The sequence below is a fragment of the Aptenodytes forsteri genome, unplaced genomic scaffold (genome assembly GCF_000699145.1).
Source record: "Aptenodytes forsteri isolate BGI_AS27 unplaced genomic scaffold, ASM69914v1 Scaffold231, whole genome shotgun sequence".
NCBI lineage: Eukaryota > Metazoa > Chordata > Aves > Sphenisciformes > Spheniscidae > Aptenodytes > Aptenodytes forsteri.
The window spans coordinates 1,715,993-1,731,636 of NW_008796046.1; the positions used below are offsets into that span (position 1 = coordinate 1,715,993).

The 15,644-nt window shown below is 39.4% G+C and overlaps 1 protein-coding gene across 1 annotated transcript; it reads right to left on the reverse strand.

Annotated features, from left to right (window-relative positions):
- Positions 1-3,377: 3,377 nt before the first annotated feature.
- Positions 3,378-12,302, reverse strand: THAP12 (THAP domain containing 12). The gene is made up of 6 exons (XM_009286153.1): positions 12,096-12,302; positions 10,770-10,831; positions 9,285-9,405; positions 7,587-7,694; positions 6,560-6,596; positions 3,378-6,287 (listed from the first exon to the last, which is right to left on the reverse strand). Exons 1-6 carry the CDS (start codon positions 12,300-12,302, stop codon positions 4,339-4,341), a joined length of 2,484 nt encoding a protein of 827 aa, XP_009284428.1. The 3' UTR covers positions 3,378-4,338.
- Positions 12,303-15,644: the final 3,342 nt, after the last annotated feature.

The following is a 15,644-nucleotide window of genomic DNA, read 5'->3' on the forward strand; positions in this document are numbered from 1 at the left end:
CTGGCTGAAGAGGCGACAGAAGCTGAATTTTCAGGCTCTAGCAGTCGTGTGTAGTCCCAGCTCTAAGTGTAGACCGTCACAGATGGCAGTCACCTCTCCGTGAAAGATACCATGAGACACCTGAAACTACTGGCAGATGTGCTGAACATCCATCCCTGGCTTTCACGGGGATCTCAATTTCTAAACGTAAACCAGCTTTGCTCAGTATCTTTTAGTAAAGGTAGAGCTGTAACTGGCCCCTCTCCTCTAGCTGCTGCAAGGGAAGCCTATGCTCTAGTCCGGATTCCATGGGTATGCCTGCAGGCTCACAGCATGGCTTCTCAGCGAGAAGGATCCTAACGTTGCCCCCACAAATGTTTTGTTATAGTGTTGCTGTTGGTGGAGCACGTGGTCATGGATGCGTAAGGGTTTGTGGGAGGTCTGTAGATAGCACGGGTGGCTTTGGGGGACGGTAAAAAGCCATCCTTTAGTCTGTACCCCAAGTTCTACAACTAGGAAACTAGTTTATTCCTGAAGAGTTTTGATGTCGATTAACACGCATGTGGGGTCGTTGGGAACCTTAGGCAAAACGCTTACCCAGTAGCCACTGCGACACAAGAGCATCGTCTACCGTAAGATCACACGGACAGTCACACAGACAGTTTAACTGATATATTTAACTTTGGGATACTACAAACCAGAGGAATAGGGGACTACGTGGGCATCTGTTCTGTCACTGCTGCTCTTCAGTCTCACCGAACAAACTTTACTAGCACCTGCCTTGCCTTCAAGGAGACTTCCAGGGATAACTATGTTGCCAGCTAAAACAGAAGACAAACAGGCATGGTTTTGAGAAAAAAGCAAGCTTGCTACACAGGAATAAGTTAATAGAAACGTTAGACAACTATGGCAATAATAAAATGAACAATTACTACATTATGGAACATGCACATGGAATTCTATTTGATTAACGGTGTTATTTTGCAGAGCCAACTTATAACGAACATGCACGTATTTTGAAATTGCTATAAGATCTGTCTACAATTTCCAACTGCTTTTTTTTTTTTTGCTGATGCCCCACTACTTATACATAGGCAAAACGCTGGGGAGACTGCTATTCTGTGTAAGAACTCTTTTCCTTAGGGAAAGTAGGGAGCATTAGGGGTCTGGGAATTATTGAATGTTAAGCCTGCTTTGGGATAACACCTATTGTTATTGTAGGTTAGCAACTGTTTCTTGAAACAGATCCAGTAAAGAGATTTATTTTCACCTTCTTAGAGTAATTGGGATGTTTCTGGCAACTCTGAGATTTGCAGTGTTTCACATGAGCAGAGCGCGGGGGGGAACGGGATAGCTGCACCCAGAATCATTAACAGAACCTTGGCAGCCAAACAAGCAGTTACAGGATTTCTGCAGCCAGTGACAGAAATAACACTACAGGAGAGACAAAGCTACTTTTCAGAGAAGTAATAGTGATTTCTAACAGGAACTCTGTGCATGGGAAAAGGAAACAGTTTGTATATTCTTAAGACAAGCATTGCTTTCACAAAACACAATCAGCTGAGCAGCTAAGGAAAATCCACTTTCACTAAAACACATTAATTTCTCAGCAGTGATACTTAAGATAATTTAAATAGACATATTGCTTCGTTACACAGAAGAGACATATTGCTTCATTATACAGAATGTGCCAAACAGCCGGGTCAAAGCAAGGTAAATACCTCAGATGCACCTTGGAAAAACCTACTGCCCTGAACTGGCAGGATATTTAAGATGACAATTTCCTCTGCCTCAAGAATCTGCTAAAAAAAAAAAAGTTGAATCGAAATTTATCTTCAGTGATTATTTGTCCCATTTTCAGACACCTCTCTGTCAGTCTCTGACCAGCTTTAGCAAGTGTTCTCTTTAAAATTATATTACTGGATTCCACCGCAGTCGCATCCTTTCTCTGCACCCCCAGAAATAAGATGGGAGCCACTATGGTTTCAGCACATGGTTTTCCTCCACACGAATCTCTTAAGTTAAAGGAGTACCTGCCATTGCAATCCGCTATTCCCCTGCACCCTGCCAAGCCATCGCTATTCAGACTACCTGCTGCAGGTTCCTAAGTGATGCACCGATGTGCCTACAAAATGAGGCATTCCTCACCAACAGGACAACTCAAATAGGCTAAATAAGGAGCTTTTGGCTGATTACAGACAATCTAAGCATCTCTGGAAAAGGCTGTGCAACGATCAAGCACACCAAGCGATCAAGGCTCGTGGAGCCAGCTAATTAGCAACGCTAGTCACAGCTGCATGTCTCATCCGAGCTCCAGAAGACACTTCAGTAGCTAAAGGAGTGTTTTACTGCATTTCCCTTCCTCAATTTGCCTCAGTACATCGGTCAAAAAGATCTCATTTACACAGTCAGAAAGCAGTCTTCAGCTCTTTCGGCCAATTCTATGGCGCGGGGTATCAACTTTCCTCCTTTGATTAGGCCTGTAAGCCTGGGCTCCCCCAACCTGACTCTACTGATGTGGGGCTCATGGTCTCAGAGGTCGCGACCACCTCGCGTTGCTCTCTTTAGCAGGGGAACTCACAGACATTCCCAGGATGGGAAAGATTTTTTTATTTATTTATTAAAATTGTAATTGAGATGTTCTTTAAAAAAAAAGACAATTTTCCATATGACTTCTAATTAAAAAAATGCCTTTTTTTATAGCATTAACATAGATTTGGGCTATTTTCATATATTCAGAGGAACAGAGCAAGCTATTAGATAAAACATTTTTTAACGATCAAGGCAACAATTGCATTAACATGAAAGCATGCCAGAAAGCATATACAAATAGCAGTGGAAAGAAAAGATAATACTTTTTAAGAGCAATTTTTACTACTCCAATGTAAATAAAAGCTCGTGAAAGCATTCCTTAAGATCTATATAGCCACTTCAACATCTAAGCTTACTTAGTAAAGGGGTTTTCTTCAAATTTATTCTTCTTCTTTGACTGCATTAAAACATTAAGAACTGTATTTGTCATAGTCTGTACAATCATTCAATTTTCTGTTGCTGGGGGTCTTTCCCACTGCAACTGGAAAGTACATAAAAGGACAACTGTAAATAAGTGCTAAAATTGGCATGCATCAGGATAGCTGCAAAACTTAACTGTTCAACCATTTCAAAGTTCATCTATTTCCACCTGTTTCAGTTAGACAGAACTTGACAATTAAAAGCACTGTATTTAGTGCTATCTCAAAATACTTTAAAAAAAACCCTTCAGCAGAATATACAGATCAGAAGTGCTATTACACAAAGTTTCCTGTGTCTTAAGATGCCACTCACTAGAATTGCAAAAACAACGGAGAAAAAGTTGCCAAAACTAAAACGTACCTTACAAAAGAATACACATTCTCAAAGAGGCACAGCTTTACTAAGAAATTCAATAGTATGTAAAAAGCAATTCACATTTTATTTTAAATTGCAATAAACTGTACAAAAATGTTTCATTCTTGCCAAAAATAACAGCAATATTTTCAATCTTACTTCTAGACAAACAACAAAGTCTTATTTTAATCTTTCCTGGGTGAGTTTACAAATAAACAGACAATAAGATGCACGGGTTTGTGTCAGAGTCAGGATAGAACGAACAGATTTAAATGTTGGTGGAATAAATTTTAAGTTTTTAGTGTCTTTTAGGAATTTCAGCACTCCCGCCATGCCTGTTAAAAGCCTAAAGAAAAAGAGTTTTGTGTCTCACACAAAGGAATGTAAACAGTCATCGAGAGATTAAAGAGGTTGACTCTTCCAATGAAACCGTAAACGTACCTCTGTACCACTAACATTCACTTTACACCGTGAACAGTCCACAGCGCGAGGATCGCGCAATAGCTGCATCCACTCTCCAAAATGCCAATTAAATATACATCGAAGACCTTTTTTTTTTTTTTAGTTTTAAAAAAGAATAAAACCCTAAGTAACAGAACTGAAATGGATGACACTCTTTTTAACATTTTGAGGTTTTTTTTCTTACCCTAATTCATGAGTGAATATGTAACAGCCTCACCAGATCTACAATCACAATGTACTTTTTCCAAGATGCAATAAAGTAAACGAGCATCTAGTGAAGTCAATCAGATGTAGAAAGCACCTCTGCCAAGAGCACGGGCTTGTTTTCAGGCTTGGTTTTGTTCGCATAACACATTTAATGCAGACTAACAAAACATAATTTGGGTCACTGACCACAGCTTCTTCAGTCCGAGACCTAAAATGGAAATACAATTGCAGTGATTTTATAGATTTCACAGTTGTGTTTTTTTCTTAGCGTTGAAACTTAATTAAGAAAAAGCTGTTTCAACAGGTTGCTTAGAGCTTAAAAAATTAAGCATCTTCTGTTACTTCAGAGTTGTTTGAGGGAATAAAGTCTTCTTGAAATTCCACTTTATCTGGATAGAGTTTAATGTAGGTGTCCACCATTAAATCTAAGTCATGTTTTATATCAAAGTTTATGTTCAGCAAAGCTAAGTTGCTTGACCTTTGCTCTGTCAGGGTGTTTTTCAGGTATGCCTTTAAGCGCTTTCGTCCTATTTCATATTTTTCGTTCTCCACCTTCATCACTGGAAGTATGCACAAGACTTTAAGCAATGCGTAAACATTAGGGAAAAACTTTATGTCAGGCAAGTGAAGTGCTTCATAAATAGTAGCTGGAAGTTCAATATCTTTTCCTCTGTGCTTCCACTTGATTCTCCAACAGTGAAGCTCAGCAGAAAGTGTGTCTGGATTAGGCAAGTCATTTTTGTACATGTCAGTGTGATGTTCCTCAGATGTATTGAATTTGAGCTGCCCCATGACTGAGGGCACCAACGATAAACACTTAAGAGCTTTTAAATGTTGTTCCGAGAATATATCTTTTAATTCTTGAATAATATGCTCCACTGTGGGGACACTAAGGATTTCTTTGTAGTAATTTTCTGATGTTACCTCAGAGTCCAAGTTACCTTGTTGAGCCCTGCGAAATTTTCCTGGGAGTTTAATTTGTACATCCAGTTTTGTAGCCAAATTTGTTGCTTCCTCAAACCAAAATTCATGGTAAACTTCAATATTCTCCATCACTTCATTCAGAGAATGCAACACTGCTGTTAAACTGCTAGCTGCAAAGAACACATCTGATGTTTGTCCCTGGAGATTTTTTCCGAATGCTCTCGTAAAAGACAGAACGTTTTTCAGAATTACGATAGTGACAATGAAGTCAAAATCTGTTAATGCACTTGAAAGTACAAACGCTCGACCGGCAATAAAGTTGTTCCACCTGACGGATGAGTCACTGCTTACTGCATCCAAGCACAGTACCAGTGCTTGCATGAGGTCCACTAAAACCTCGAAAGTATCATGCCTGCCTGTCCACTGAGAACGGCAGATCTCCTTCAGCTCGTTACCCTTCTCCTCGTTGTTCTGAAAAAGAACAGAAATTGTGTTGTCCAGTTCTACCAGTAATTGCGGAGACTGATTAAAAAGACAGCAAACTTCTTCGATTGTTCCCAACGCAATGGAAACGCCAACAACAGGAACGGATTTTGCCAGCCAAACGTTTAAGGCACACGAGGAACACAGCGTATACACAGCTTGCGGATACTTTTCCAGGAGTCTTGTAGCCACAACTTTCATCTTAGAAGCAAACCCACTGGAGACGATGTAGGCTTGACCTCGACAGTACTCCATGTTTAGACCCCACTTTTCAGTAATAGTCGCGTGGAACTTTACAGCTAAAATTTCGGGATCAGCCTCATAAGGTAAAAACCCTATGAATTCTTCTCTTAGATTATGAGAATCATCAACAAATCTCACCAACACCGGCAAGTGTTCCTCTCCTGCTATGTCTACTACTTCATCAGTGACAATAGAAAAGAAGTGCGAGTCTCTTACTTCCCTCAGTGTCTCTTCTCTAACACAGCTTTCACAGATCTCAAGCATTTGTTTCTGCTGAGTTTTCGAACAATACTCAAGATTGACTGCAGTCATCTCAAATCGTTTCCTCAGAACTTCATCTCCAGCATTTATTCTATATTCCAGTAAAGCCTGAAAGTTATCTGAAGTAAAAATACCTTCTGGAAGCTCATCAACACTATGGCCATCCAAAGGAATATTTTGTTTACCCATTAAGATCAAAATTTCAAACAAAGATTTAAGGTAATCTTTGTTTTCTCTTTCTTCCAGTGTTAAGGGGACAGCTTCTTCCTCTCGTTCTTCCCCTCCTTCCTCTGAGACAGTATTTTGCTCATTGCTTTCGTTCAATTCTTGAGTTGCCTGTTCCCGTTCAAAAGCTTCATCAACTACAAAATGTAAAATACTGTAAGTGTCAAGATAACATGAATAAAACATAACATTTGCTTTCCCCTACTATCCCCGTTACCTTTAAGTTACTGGAGTCCAGAGAAGAAAAAAGTGAACGGGTATTTCGGAAAGAGTTTAGACTGGCTGTTTGAATCAAGCAGCAACTCAACTATCCTCCTGATACATATAAACTTACAGTTATGTGTCCTGCATTACCTTGTCAGCCTTAGTAAACAAAGGTTTTATGAACTCAATTATTTTGCCCACTTACTCTTTTGTTGCTTCAGTGTTCTTATTTCATCTTCACTCTTTAAAAAAACAAAACAAAACACTTATACTGATGATAATGTCTAGCACATGACCTTAAAGTATTAAAACACATCACGATCAGATACAAATATTGTAGTTGAGACCATTTTAAGAGTGTTAATATTTACCAAAAAGTGCTAGAAGGTCCAAGAGGAGGTTTCTTCAGGTAGTTTATTGCTGCCATGACACATATCTACTAACTACACGAGAATAGGTTGCTATTACTGCTAAGATTCCCATACTTATGAGTTTGTTCAGTATGTACTTTATAATTATTAATTAAAGAATTCTGTTTCAATATGAACATGCACTGCCAGTAGACAAGAACCGTCTTTAACTATTTTCAGTCAATAAACAGACTCAAACTCATGAAGAAACATTTAGAAATTGTCTGTAATTTTCCAACATATAAGCAGAGTTTAGGAGTTGAATTCCTCTTAATTGTCAGTATACTTATAACCAGAGACCTAGAGACACTTTTTTTATAAATAACACAAAAGAGGTATTAACAACACACAATTCCACAAAAATCCGCTTGATCTTGGTTTTATACATGGATCATCTTTTCAGAACAATAAGCTAAAACAAGCATGTCTGAATTGGTGCAGACTTCAAAAGTTAAACGGGTAAACTGAAGATCACAATCAATATGTAGCAAGAATTTCAGGGTACTGTGCATAAGTTGTATTCAGTTAGCGCAGTAATAACAAGGAAAAAGAAGCTATGCACTTTCTTTGGAAGACAGAATCATCTCTGGATCAAGACATTTCATCTTCCAGATTATTTCATTAAACCTGCCTTAGTAGGTAAAATTTTTATCAGCATAATATTTGGGCATTTAACTTATAATCAACAAAAAGATACTAGAATAGGCAGTACACTCAAGTGCTAAATATTATTATTTGACACTTTTATACAAAAGTTTCACATGAACTTACTTGCCTTTATGGTTTTAATATTAAAAAAAAAAACCTTACATGAAATCTTACCAGCTCTTTTATCCTTTTCCTATGTCTGCTGTGGGGATTGTTCAAGTGACTTGTAAGATCAAATATAGTTGGCACAGCATTATCCCGTAAAACCGTTCTGTAAGGGCTCTGTAAGAAGAAAGACATCTAGATTAAGGATATCTTTGGGGAGTTCTCACTGTGTGTGCGCACAAAAAGCCCCCAGAATTTCGGATGCCATGCCCCCCCCTTTTCTTTTTTCTTCCTTTTTTTTAAAAAGTATTTTCACTTTCTGATGTTTCAAAACAAAGAGAAAGCTATGCTATGCAATTCACATTTTGGGGTGTCAAGAGAACACTGAAAAATAGAGAAGAGATATTGAAAAAAAACCCCACCGCCCCAACCCAAACCACAAACACTTTTTCTTCCCCATTGTCTTCACATCAAAGATCCCAGATGCAATAATTAACGCTGTAATATTATGATTTTTTTTTTTCTGGATAAAGAGACATCTATGCATCAGAAAGGAAACCTTCTGTTACTATTGAGCTTTGGTTTTTATCACTTATTTCACAATTCTAGAAACAATCACATAACCATTTTCACAATGAAAATGTTCAACTGCTTCTTTATGTAGACTTATGAATTCCACAAAACACTATCGTGAAAGATCATATTGAAGGAAAACGTATCTGTCAAATGAGCAGGAGGAAGAAAAAACTTCTAGATGGTCATGTAAATGTTTCTAGCAGTTAAAGTATTTTAAGTAAAATTTTATATTTGGATATATTGTAAACTTACATCGTCTAAACTGGCTAATTTCAAGTACAGAATTTTAACTGATTATGTTTATACCTGTCATTAGATTGAAACACATTTTAAACAAACTGAGTTTCATAAAGCTTCATTTCAGATTCAGAATTACGTCCAACATTCATTTGTTCATTCGTTTCTGGGATGCTGGCTAATCAGAGACCCTGTCATGTGTAATACCACCAGGAGCTCAAAGTCTGACCTGCGTATTTTAACTATCCTTTATAATTAAGGACTGATTTTGCCTATTTATCAATGTAAAATTCAGCCTGGAAATTCAAACTTGATACAAAGCCCCAAATCCACCATTTCCTACTGTTATGTAAGCTGTTAAAATCAGCGTTATCATGTTAACAAGAAGAATTGAAAGCTATTATTTCATTAACAGGAAACAGTGCCTTGATTTTAGCTGGATAAAATAAAACAGGAACCAAAAGCTTGACAGATGCAAAGAATGTTTACATCTCTTGGCCACAAAAGAGTGTAATTTAACTGAATCACACCATGTACACACTTCAGTAACAGCACATTAATGATTTTAAATAATTAGAGGTATGCAAACTTACATACTTACACCCAATAAATTTATATAATGTTGTAACATCTAGTGACAACAAACAAACTGAGCATTGCTTTGCATGAGGAAAGAACTGCAGTGAAGACCAGGGCTCCACAAACATATTAAACCAGCAGGAGCAGCTCTGCTTTTCTCTTCCCCGACTGCTCCTTTCCACCTCATCCTTTGTGCCAACATCTGCGAGTCTGTGCGGTGCCCTGGACCATGACAACGATCTCAATTAAGACTCAGAGATTAATTTTCCCAGGGACCAGTTACCCAGGAGATCAAAGACTAAAATGCAGCATTTTGATGAAAAATGTTAGTCACATTTTGCAAGACGCAATAAACAAATGCTTGGTTTTACTTACACTTCTACATATCATAGAAGTCTCAAAATGTTTAGCGCACAATCTGTAATGCTTGTTGAGTTGATCTGGAGTTTTATCTTCTAAATCTGCCCTTCGACAGTTCTCTACCCATCTTTGACATCTGCATGTAAGCAAAAGAATTAGCTAGTTTTAAGAGAAAACAAAATGCCCTACAATTTCAAACGGTACTCAAAATTGGAGTGCAGTGAGCCTTGCCCTTTATGCAAGGCTAAGGAAAGTTCTGTACACCTTCCGTTGTAACATACCATCAAGTCTTCTTAAAAATTTGTTCTTCTCCTTTTGCTCACCACTTAACACCACCCCAACAAATTCATGAATCTTTTCCCTTAATGTATATATTCTTGCTTAACACCGCCCCAGAAAATTCAGGAATCTTTTCCCTTATTTTATACATTCTTGCCTTTGTCTCACACGCACAGCAGATTGTAACGCAGCTGCTCATGAAACCTGACCATTTAATTCTTAAGAACTTAATCTTAAAAAGAACAGTTAAAAAAGCAAGAGATGTGCTTGTAGACTAAAGTCATAAGTTTTTGAAGGCAGCTATTAAAATAGTTGTCTTCTCTGCCTCCCTCCAAAATACAGCATTTTTCTTATTTATTGTGGTCATTGGGGAGTTCAGAGTAGATTTTTGAAAAGTGAAATAATAAAAATAAAAAAGCAATCAGTCTACAGACAGTGCTCACACGCCTGAAGTAAGTTTTCATTAGACACGTATCTTTACAACATTTACTTCTGCTTTGGATTAGTTCTCTGAGACATAAAACAAAGCTAAAGAAACATTTCCCCGACTAATAGGGCTCCTTTTAGATATGCAAGGTACTGTTTCCTCTGGTGAGTAAACCATTTGCAGTAATTGATGCAAATGCATTAGTCAGCTTATATTTCCCCCAACAGGGTCTATGCAATCACTGTCTTGCTATGGATTTCTGAGCAACAACATGCATAGACTGATTCTGCACAACTACTCCAGTAAAACTCATCTGCTATTTTATTTGTGCAGTAATATATATATATATATAAACACAAGACTCCAGCAGCTATTGATAGCTCTGTATTTAAAAGTTTCAAAAAAAAAAGTCATTCTCTTCCTGCAAAAATAACCCTCTGAAGCAGCATTATTTTAATGCACTTGCTTACACCTTGTGGCTTCACAGAGCCACCAATTTACAACAGCACGTAAGTAAACAGACAGTTGAAAACATACAGTACGGATGACTAAAAACCTTCACATGAACACGACTGATGATCTGTTCACTATTCTAACTGTACAGAGTGGTTACACCAGCTTCCATTCCTCCTCGGGTAAATCCTTCCCCAGACAAACTCAAGAACGCCAGACACAACTACAGTATAAAGAATTTATGGTAATATGACAATAACTCTACAGCAAAAAGGAGAAGGAACTTTCACTACAGTCTCAGTGACTTATTTTACTTTACAACCCATCACTTCGCTACATACTTTTCAACACGGACTCGTATTTTAAAGCGTTGTGTTGGCAATGTCCACAAAGTTCCAGGAACCTAAACAAAGAAGTTACATGAAGAGTCTACTATTTCAGTAAGGCAAAGTGGGGGAGATCTCCCCACAACCCAATCATCGCTGAAATTCATGAAAGTGAAAAAATTACTCGGTCCATTTAAAAACAAAAGGCTTTAAATGTTTTGGGTTTTTTTATTCCTAAATTAAAAAGATTATGAGTCCTGACCCAAGAAACAGCTAGAAGTTACGAGAAAGCAATTTTTTTTTATTACTTTTTACTGCAAACATGGAATTATTGCTCATAGGAGCAAGGAGGGAGGAAAAATAATTAGTGATTATTCAACAATTTAGGAATGAAGGCTGTCTCGCCAGATGTTTTGGTGGGCAGCCCAAATGAGGAAATCCACAGCTCTGAGTGGATTCACCATCACCTCTACTTCAACTGAGTGCAATAAAGGGCAACTGTGAAGATGAAAGGGGGGAATCTTGGATTCAGATCTCTGCTGGCTTAACTGCTTGTGCGTCTTAATTTTTCATTCATGCAAAATACCAAAATAACAGTGACAGCAAGTGCCGTAAAACAGGAATCATTTCTAATATTGCTCTCGTAGATCTAGACATAGTATCCTCAATAATGACTTAAAATAGTAATAAGAAAAAAATATCGTTTCTTGCTCAGTTTTTTGGCACCACAGATCTTGTACTCTTGCTGGATAGTGCAATCACGCCAACAAGAGAACAGGGGAGCGTTCTTCATTTAACCAAATGGTATAAACACAGTCTTTTTACACGGGAGACCCTTAGCATGCAGATCATATTGAAACCGGCTCTCATACTTTCTGAGTGGGTGCTGATTACTAGATAACTCATTAAAGGTGATCGCACCGGGCTGTCACAAAGGCTCATGAGCCTCCCTATAGTTAGTGGGGAAGGTTTCAGACCAGAGGGGTATCCAGAGGAAGAGCCTGACCCTAGTGGTCTTACCTGCCTCTCTCAGTGACTCAGGGAAGCTGAGGAAGACTGCCAGGGGGCAAAGTCAGAGCTCCTCACATTAGGATAGCTCCTCTGAATCACCTCCTGGCAACCGCATAGGGACAAATCGGTGGCAGCAATGGTGCATCTAGCACATATACCAGAACTGGCACACAGTTGTCAAGGACAGACAAAAATCAGCCCAAATCCCGTCACCTCTGATGTTGCTGCCAACCAGAGAACAAGTTAAGTAGATACTAGTAATAGCTAGGGACCAGATCGGACTAATCAGTGATGGCAAAAGATACCGTGAGCTCTTCAGAGGGGTCTTACTGGGGAAATGAGTCTCACAAAGATTAAATTAACCACCCAATACTCCTCTCCCTTCCCAACTCCTTCTACAGTTACATAGAAGTGGCTGTGGCCACTGCCTTTTGTGCTGAAGTCAACACTGTCTGAGCACACGGTCCAAAAGAAGCCCTTGGCACGCAAAGCCCCAGTTTGCAGATCCTGATCAGACACGGGCGCCAAGCTCCTCATCCCATCGGAGCAGCAGATGGGAAACCGGAGCTCTAGACATCTAGGAAACTGCTGGCAAAGGCTGGAGCGTTGACATTTTCTCAGGTAGCTACAGGACTAGAGGGAGATGGTGGAGGCTATGCGACTGGACTCAAACATGCAAACTCCATCTGAGCCTGAATTCGGCCCTTCAGTCTTGCTACGAGTTTGGCTCCAAATCGAACGCTCTCCGAGGAACGAGGAATGCAAGAACAAAGAAAAAGGAGGTCAGACCCCTGCAATCACCCAACATAGCTCTGCATGGTATTATCCAAGCAGCAATTAAGAAGACCTTAGAGTAAAATTACGTATAAGAATTTCTCCAGTTTTCTTAGTATTCAGCTAACGCACACGGTATACTGTTGCACAAGTGTTTTAGTTGCAAAATATTTGGCACAAATTAAAAGCCATTTCAATGCAATGTATTACACCACTGCTTAGGTATCACTCATTAGCTTTTAAGAAGGCTTTCTTCAGTCACAAACCTTACATTTTCAGAGATCTGCTGACATCTCATGGAAGCTCAAATGGCATTTTATTTAGGTGCGGGTAGAGTGTTTTATGTTACCCCAGTATTGGTCAACTGCAGAAGAACAGCATCCCTTTGCTGAAGTAGTAGTTTGTTCTAAATACTCAACACCTCACCGTAACTCAAACCACCATGTCGAACAGAGTCAGAAACACAGACGAGGGTCAAACAGACAGATCGTCCTGTGGGGATCACTGCCTAGGCTGTATAGAACTATAAAATACACATCCTTATTGGGGTAACAGAGGCTATTTACATTAATGTTTGACATGAAAAGACTACTTGCCATCCATTAAACGCGGCTGGTTCTTTTTCAAAGCCTACTCTGTGCACCCTTTCTCGTTTTCTCAGGTAGTGACAATAAATGAAGCTAGTCTTAAGTAACTGGTTAGCTCTCACAGACTTGCTAACGCTCGAAAGATCAGACTTGGGATGTCTAACTGGAACTGCTTAGCACTGAACTGGGAAAACGTAAAGACAGTTATTCAGTTACTGTGGAAAAACTGAAAGCAGTAAGGTAGTAGAGACAATTTATCTAGGACTAGGTATTTCTCATCAATGATTTTATTAAAACTAAAATTTATTTTTAAAGACGTATTCTAATGCCCTTATACTCAACTTTCTCACTGTAAGCTGCCAAGCACAAGCAACATATTTTTGGCATAAAGTACTTTTCCTCGCCAGACCAGTTTGACCGATATCGCAAGAGGTTTCTACAACAGCAAGCAGTACAAGCAGCACATTGTCATTTACAACTGCAGATGATTGCCGTAATTCAAACAGGAGAATAAACCACTAACATCCTCCAGTCTACAAAGCCAGAAGGTTGCATGGATTTATCAGTCTTTAAATGCTGCTGTTAAAATAGAACATATGACCAGCTTTGGACATTTTAACATAGGTTAAAAGAGAGAGGTGTAAGATACTAGGGGGAAAAAAAACTTGTAGAGAACTTAAAGAGAGTGTCATCCTTGTCACTGCACATTTTTAAGAGCACAACAAAGATGCTAGAAACAGTTTAGGTATAGCTTATCCTTCCTTTGGACAGTGGAAAGGTCTAGACGATCCTTCCGGGTCAATTTTAACTCTATTTTCTACTATTCTGTTACAGGAACACTAACCGTATTAGCCTGAACTACTTCAAGGGGATTATGAAGTAGTCATGTGCTCAGAAAGCATGCTTACTCACATACTGTAGAAACCTAAGCCAGCACATGCTTCCTAAAACCATGTCTGCAATCCACTTTAATGTTTGCAAAAGAAATATCTGTAAAACGATATTGTTCAACTCGTTGTAGCTGACAAGCACTGTTTTTTTCAAAAGGTTTTTATTTCTAAACTTCCACAAATGGTGGTTAAAAGTAGTAGTAGTCTAATTCCAAAATACAGTTTAAAAAAAAAAAAATCTTTGAAATTAGTGCATTGTTTAATTAACTGCACATTTTTGTATATATCTCTGTATTGCTACCATTGAAAACATTCCTTCAGAACGTCTTTCAATAGAAAAATTATAAACTGAAGGGGGTATTTTCTTCATACAATAAACTGTCACGTATTGACCAATTTTGCACGACTTGACATGACTCGGATTTTATGGCACGGACTCCTTACAAATTAAGACTGAACTTCAGACAGCACCAAATCTCTTCAATTCCGCACAAACTGCAGTCATTCCTTTGACTGTGCAAGAACCTGCAGCTCTCACAGGATAGAGGGTGGAAAGAGACAAGGCTAGGAGTGAATCACACAAACAAAAGGTTAAGAGTAGGCAACCAACTATTTCAATTTCAGTTTTCATTAAAGGCACAAACATATGTAATAAGGATTGTACTGCAAAACCTTGCATGTATGGGCATCAGAAAGAGGTCTGGTTATCCTAGCTTTAACGCAAGGCATTGCATTCACCCAGGAGAGCTTGACGACATATCCGAAAACACAGCTTTGAGCAGCAGCTCCTACCTATATAAGGTTTTTGTATCTTCGCTTGAAATCACCTACAGGGGACTGCTTTCTTAGAAAAAACTATGTACCCACAATTCCCACGGGTTTTGAAAGTTTCCAAAAATCAGGTCAACCAGCTTCAAGGAAGGAAGGAAGCGAGTATCACGTATAAATAGTCAAAAATTTCAGCCTTAATTACCTGCTGTTAGGAGCGAGAGAACTAGTATTGCTCTGGCCCCTATGCACCTTCCAGAATTGTGAGGAACAAGTTAAGTCAAATGATTTTAAGAGCGTTATCTAGATTTAAAGGTGAGCTTCTACATGGGGGTTTCTACATCTAAGTGCATGATTTATTTTTCATGGTATTTTCCACGGCCTCTCACTCACACACTTCTTGCTCTACCACCTGCACCACCCCTGCTTTTCACCCGTTGGGAACCTGAATATCCCATCATTTCTGCTGTTGCTCGTGATGCTTCGCCACCAACCATCATCCTCGCAATCCTGTGACAGCTGCCTGTCACACCGGTGTCCTATTTGTCACGCACACACCTCGTCGTCCAGTGCCACCTCACCTCTGTACATGCAGTACGACTGACAGACTTCCACCTTCTGAGCCAGTGCTGGCCCTGCATGGGCTCCCCACGACGCCTGGGCTCCCCTGCCTCATTCCACTGCTCCTGCACCCCTCCAGCTGCCCCACACCTCTAACAACCATACATCCCATCGCTGCCCCACGCCCCTAACAGATCTGCACCCCCTCACACCCAAGGTACCCCCTCACATCCTCCCACACCCCTCACAGCCGGGCAGCCCCTCATAACCAGGTACTCCTTCACACCCCTCACAGCCAG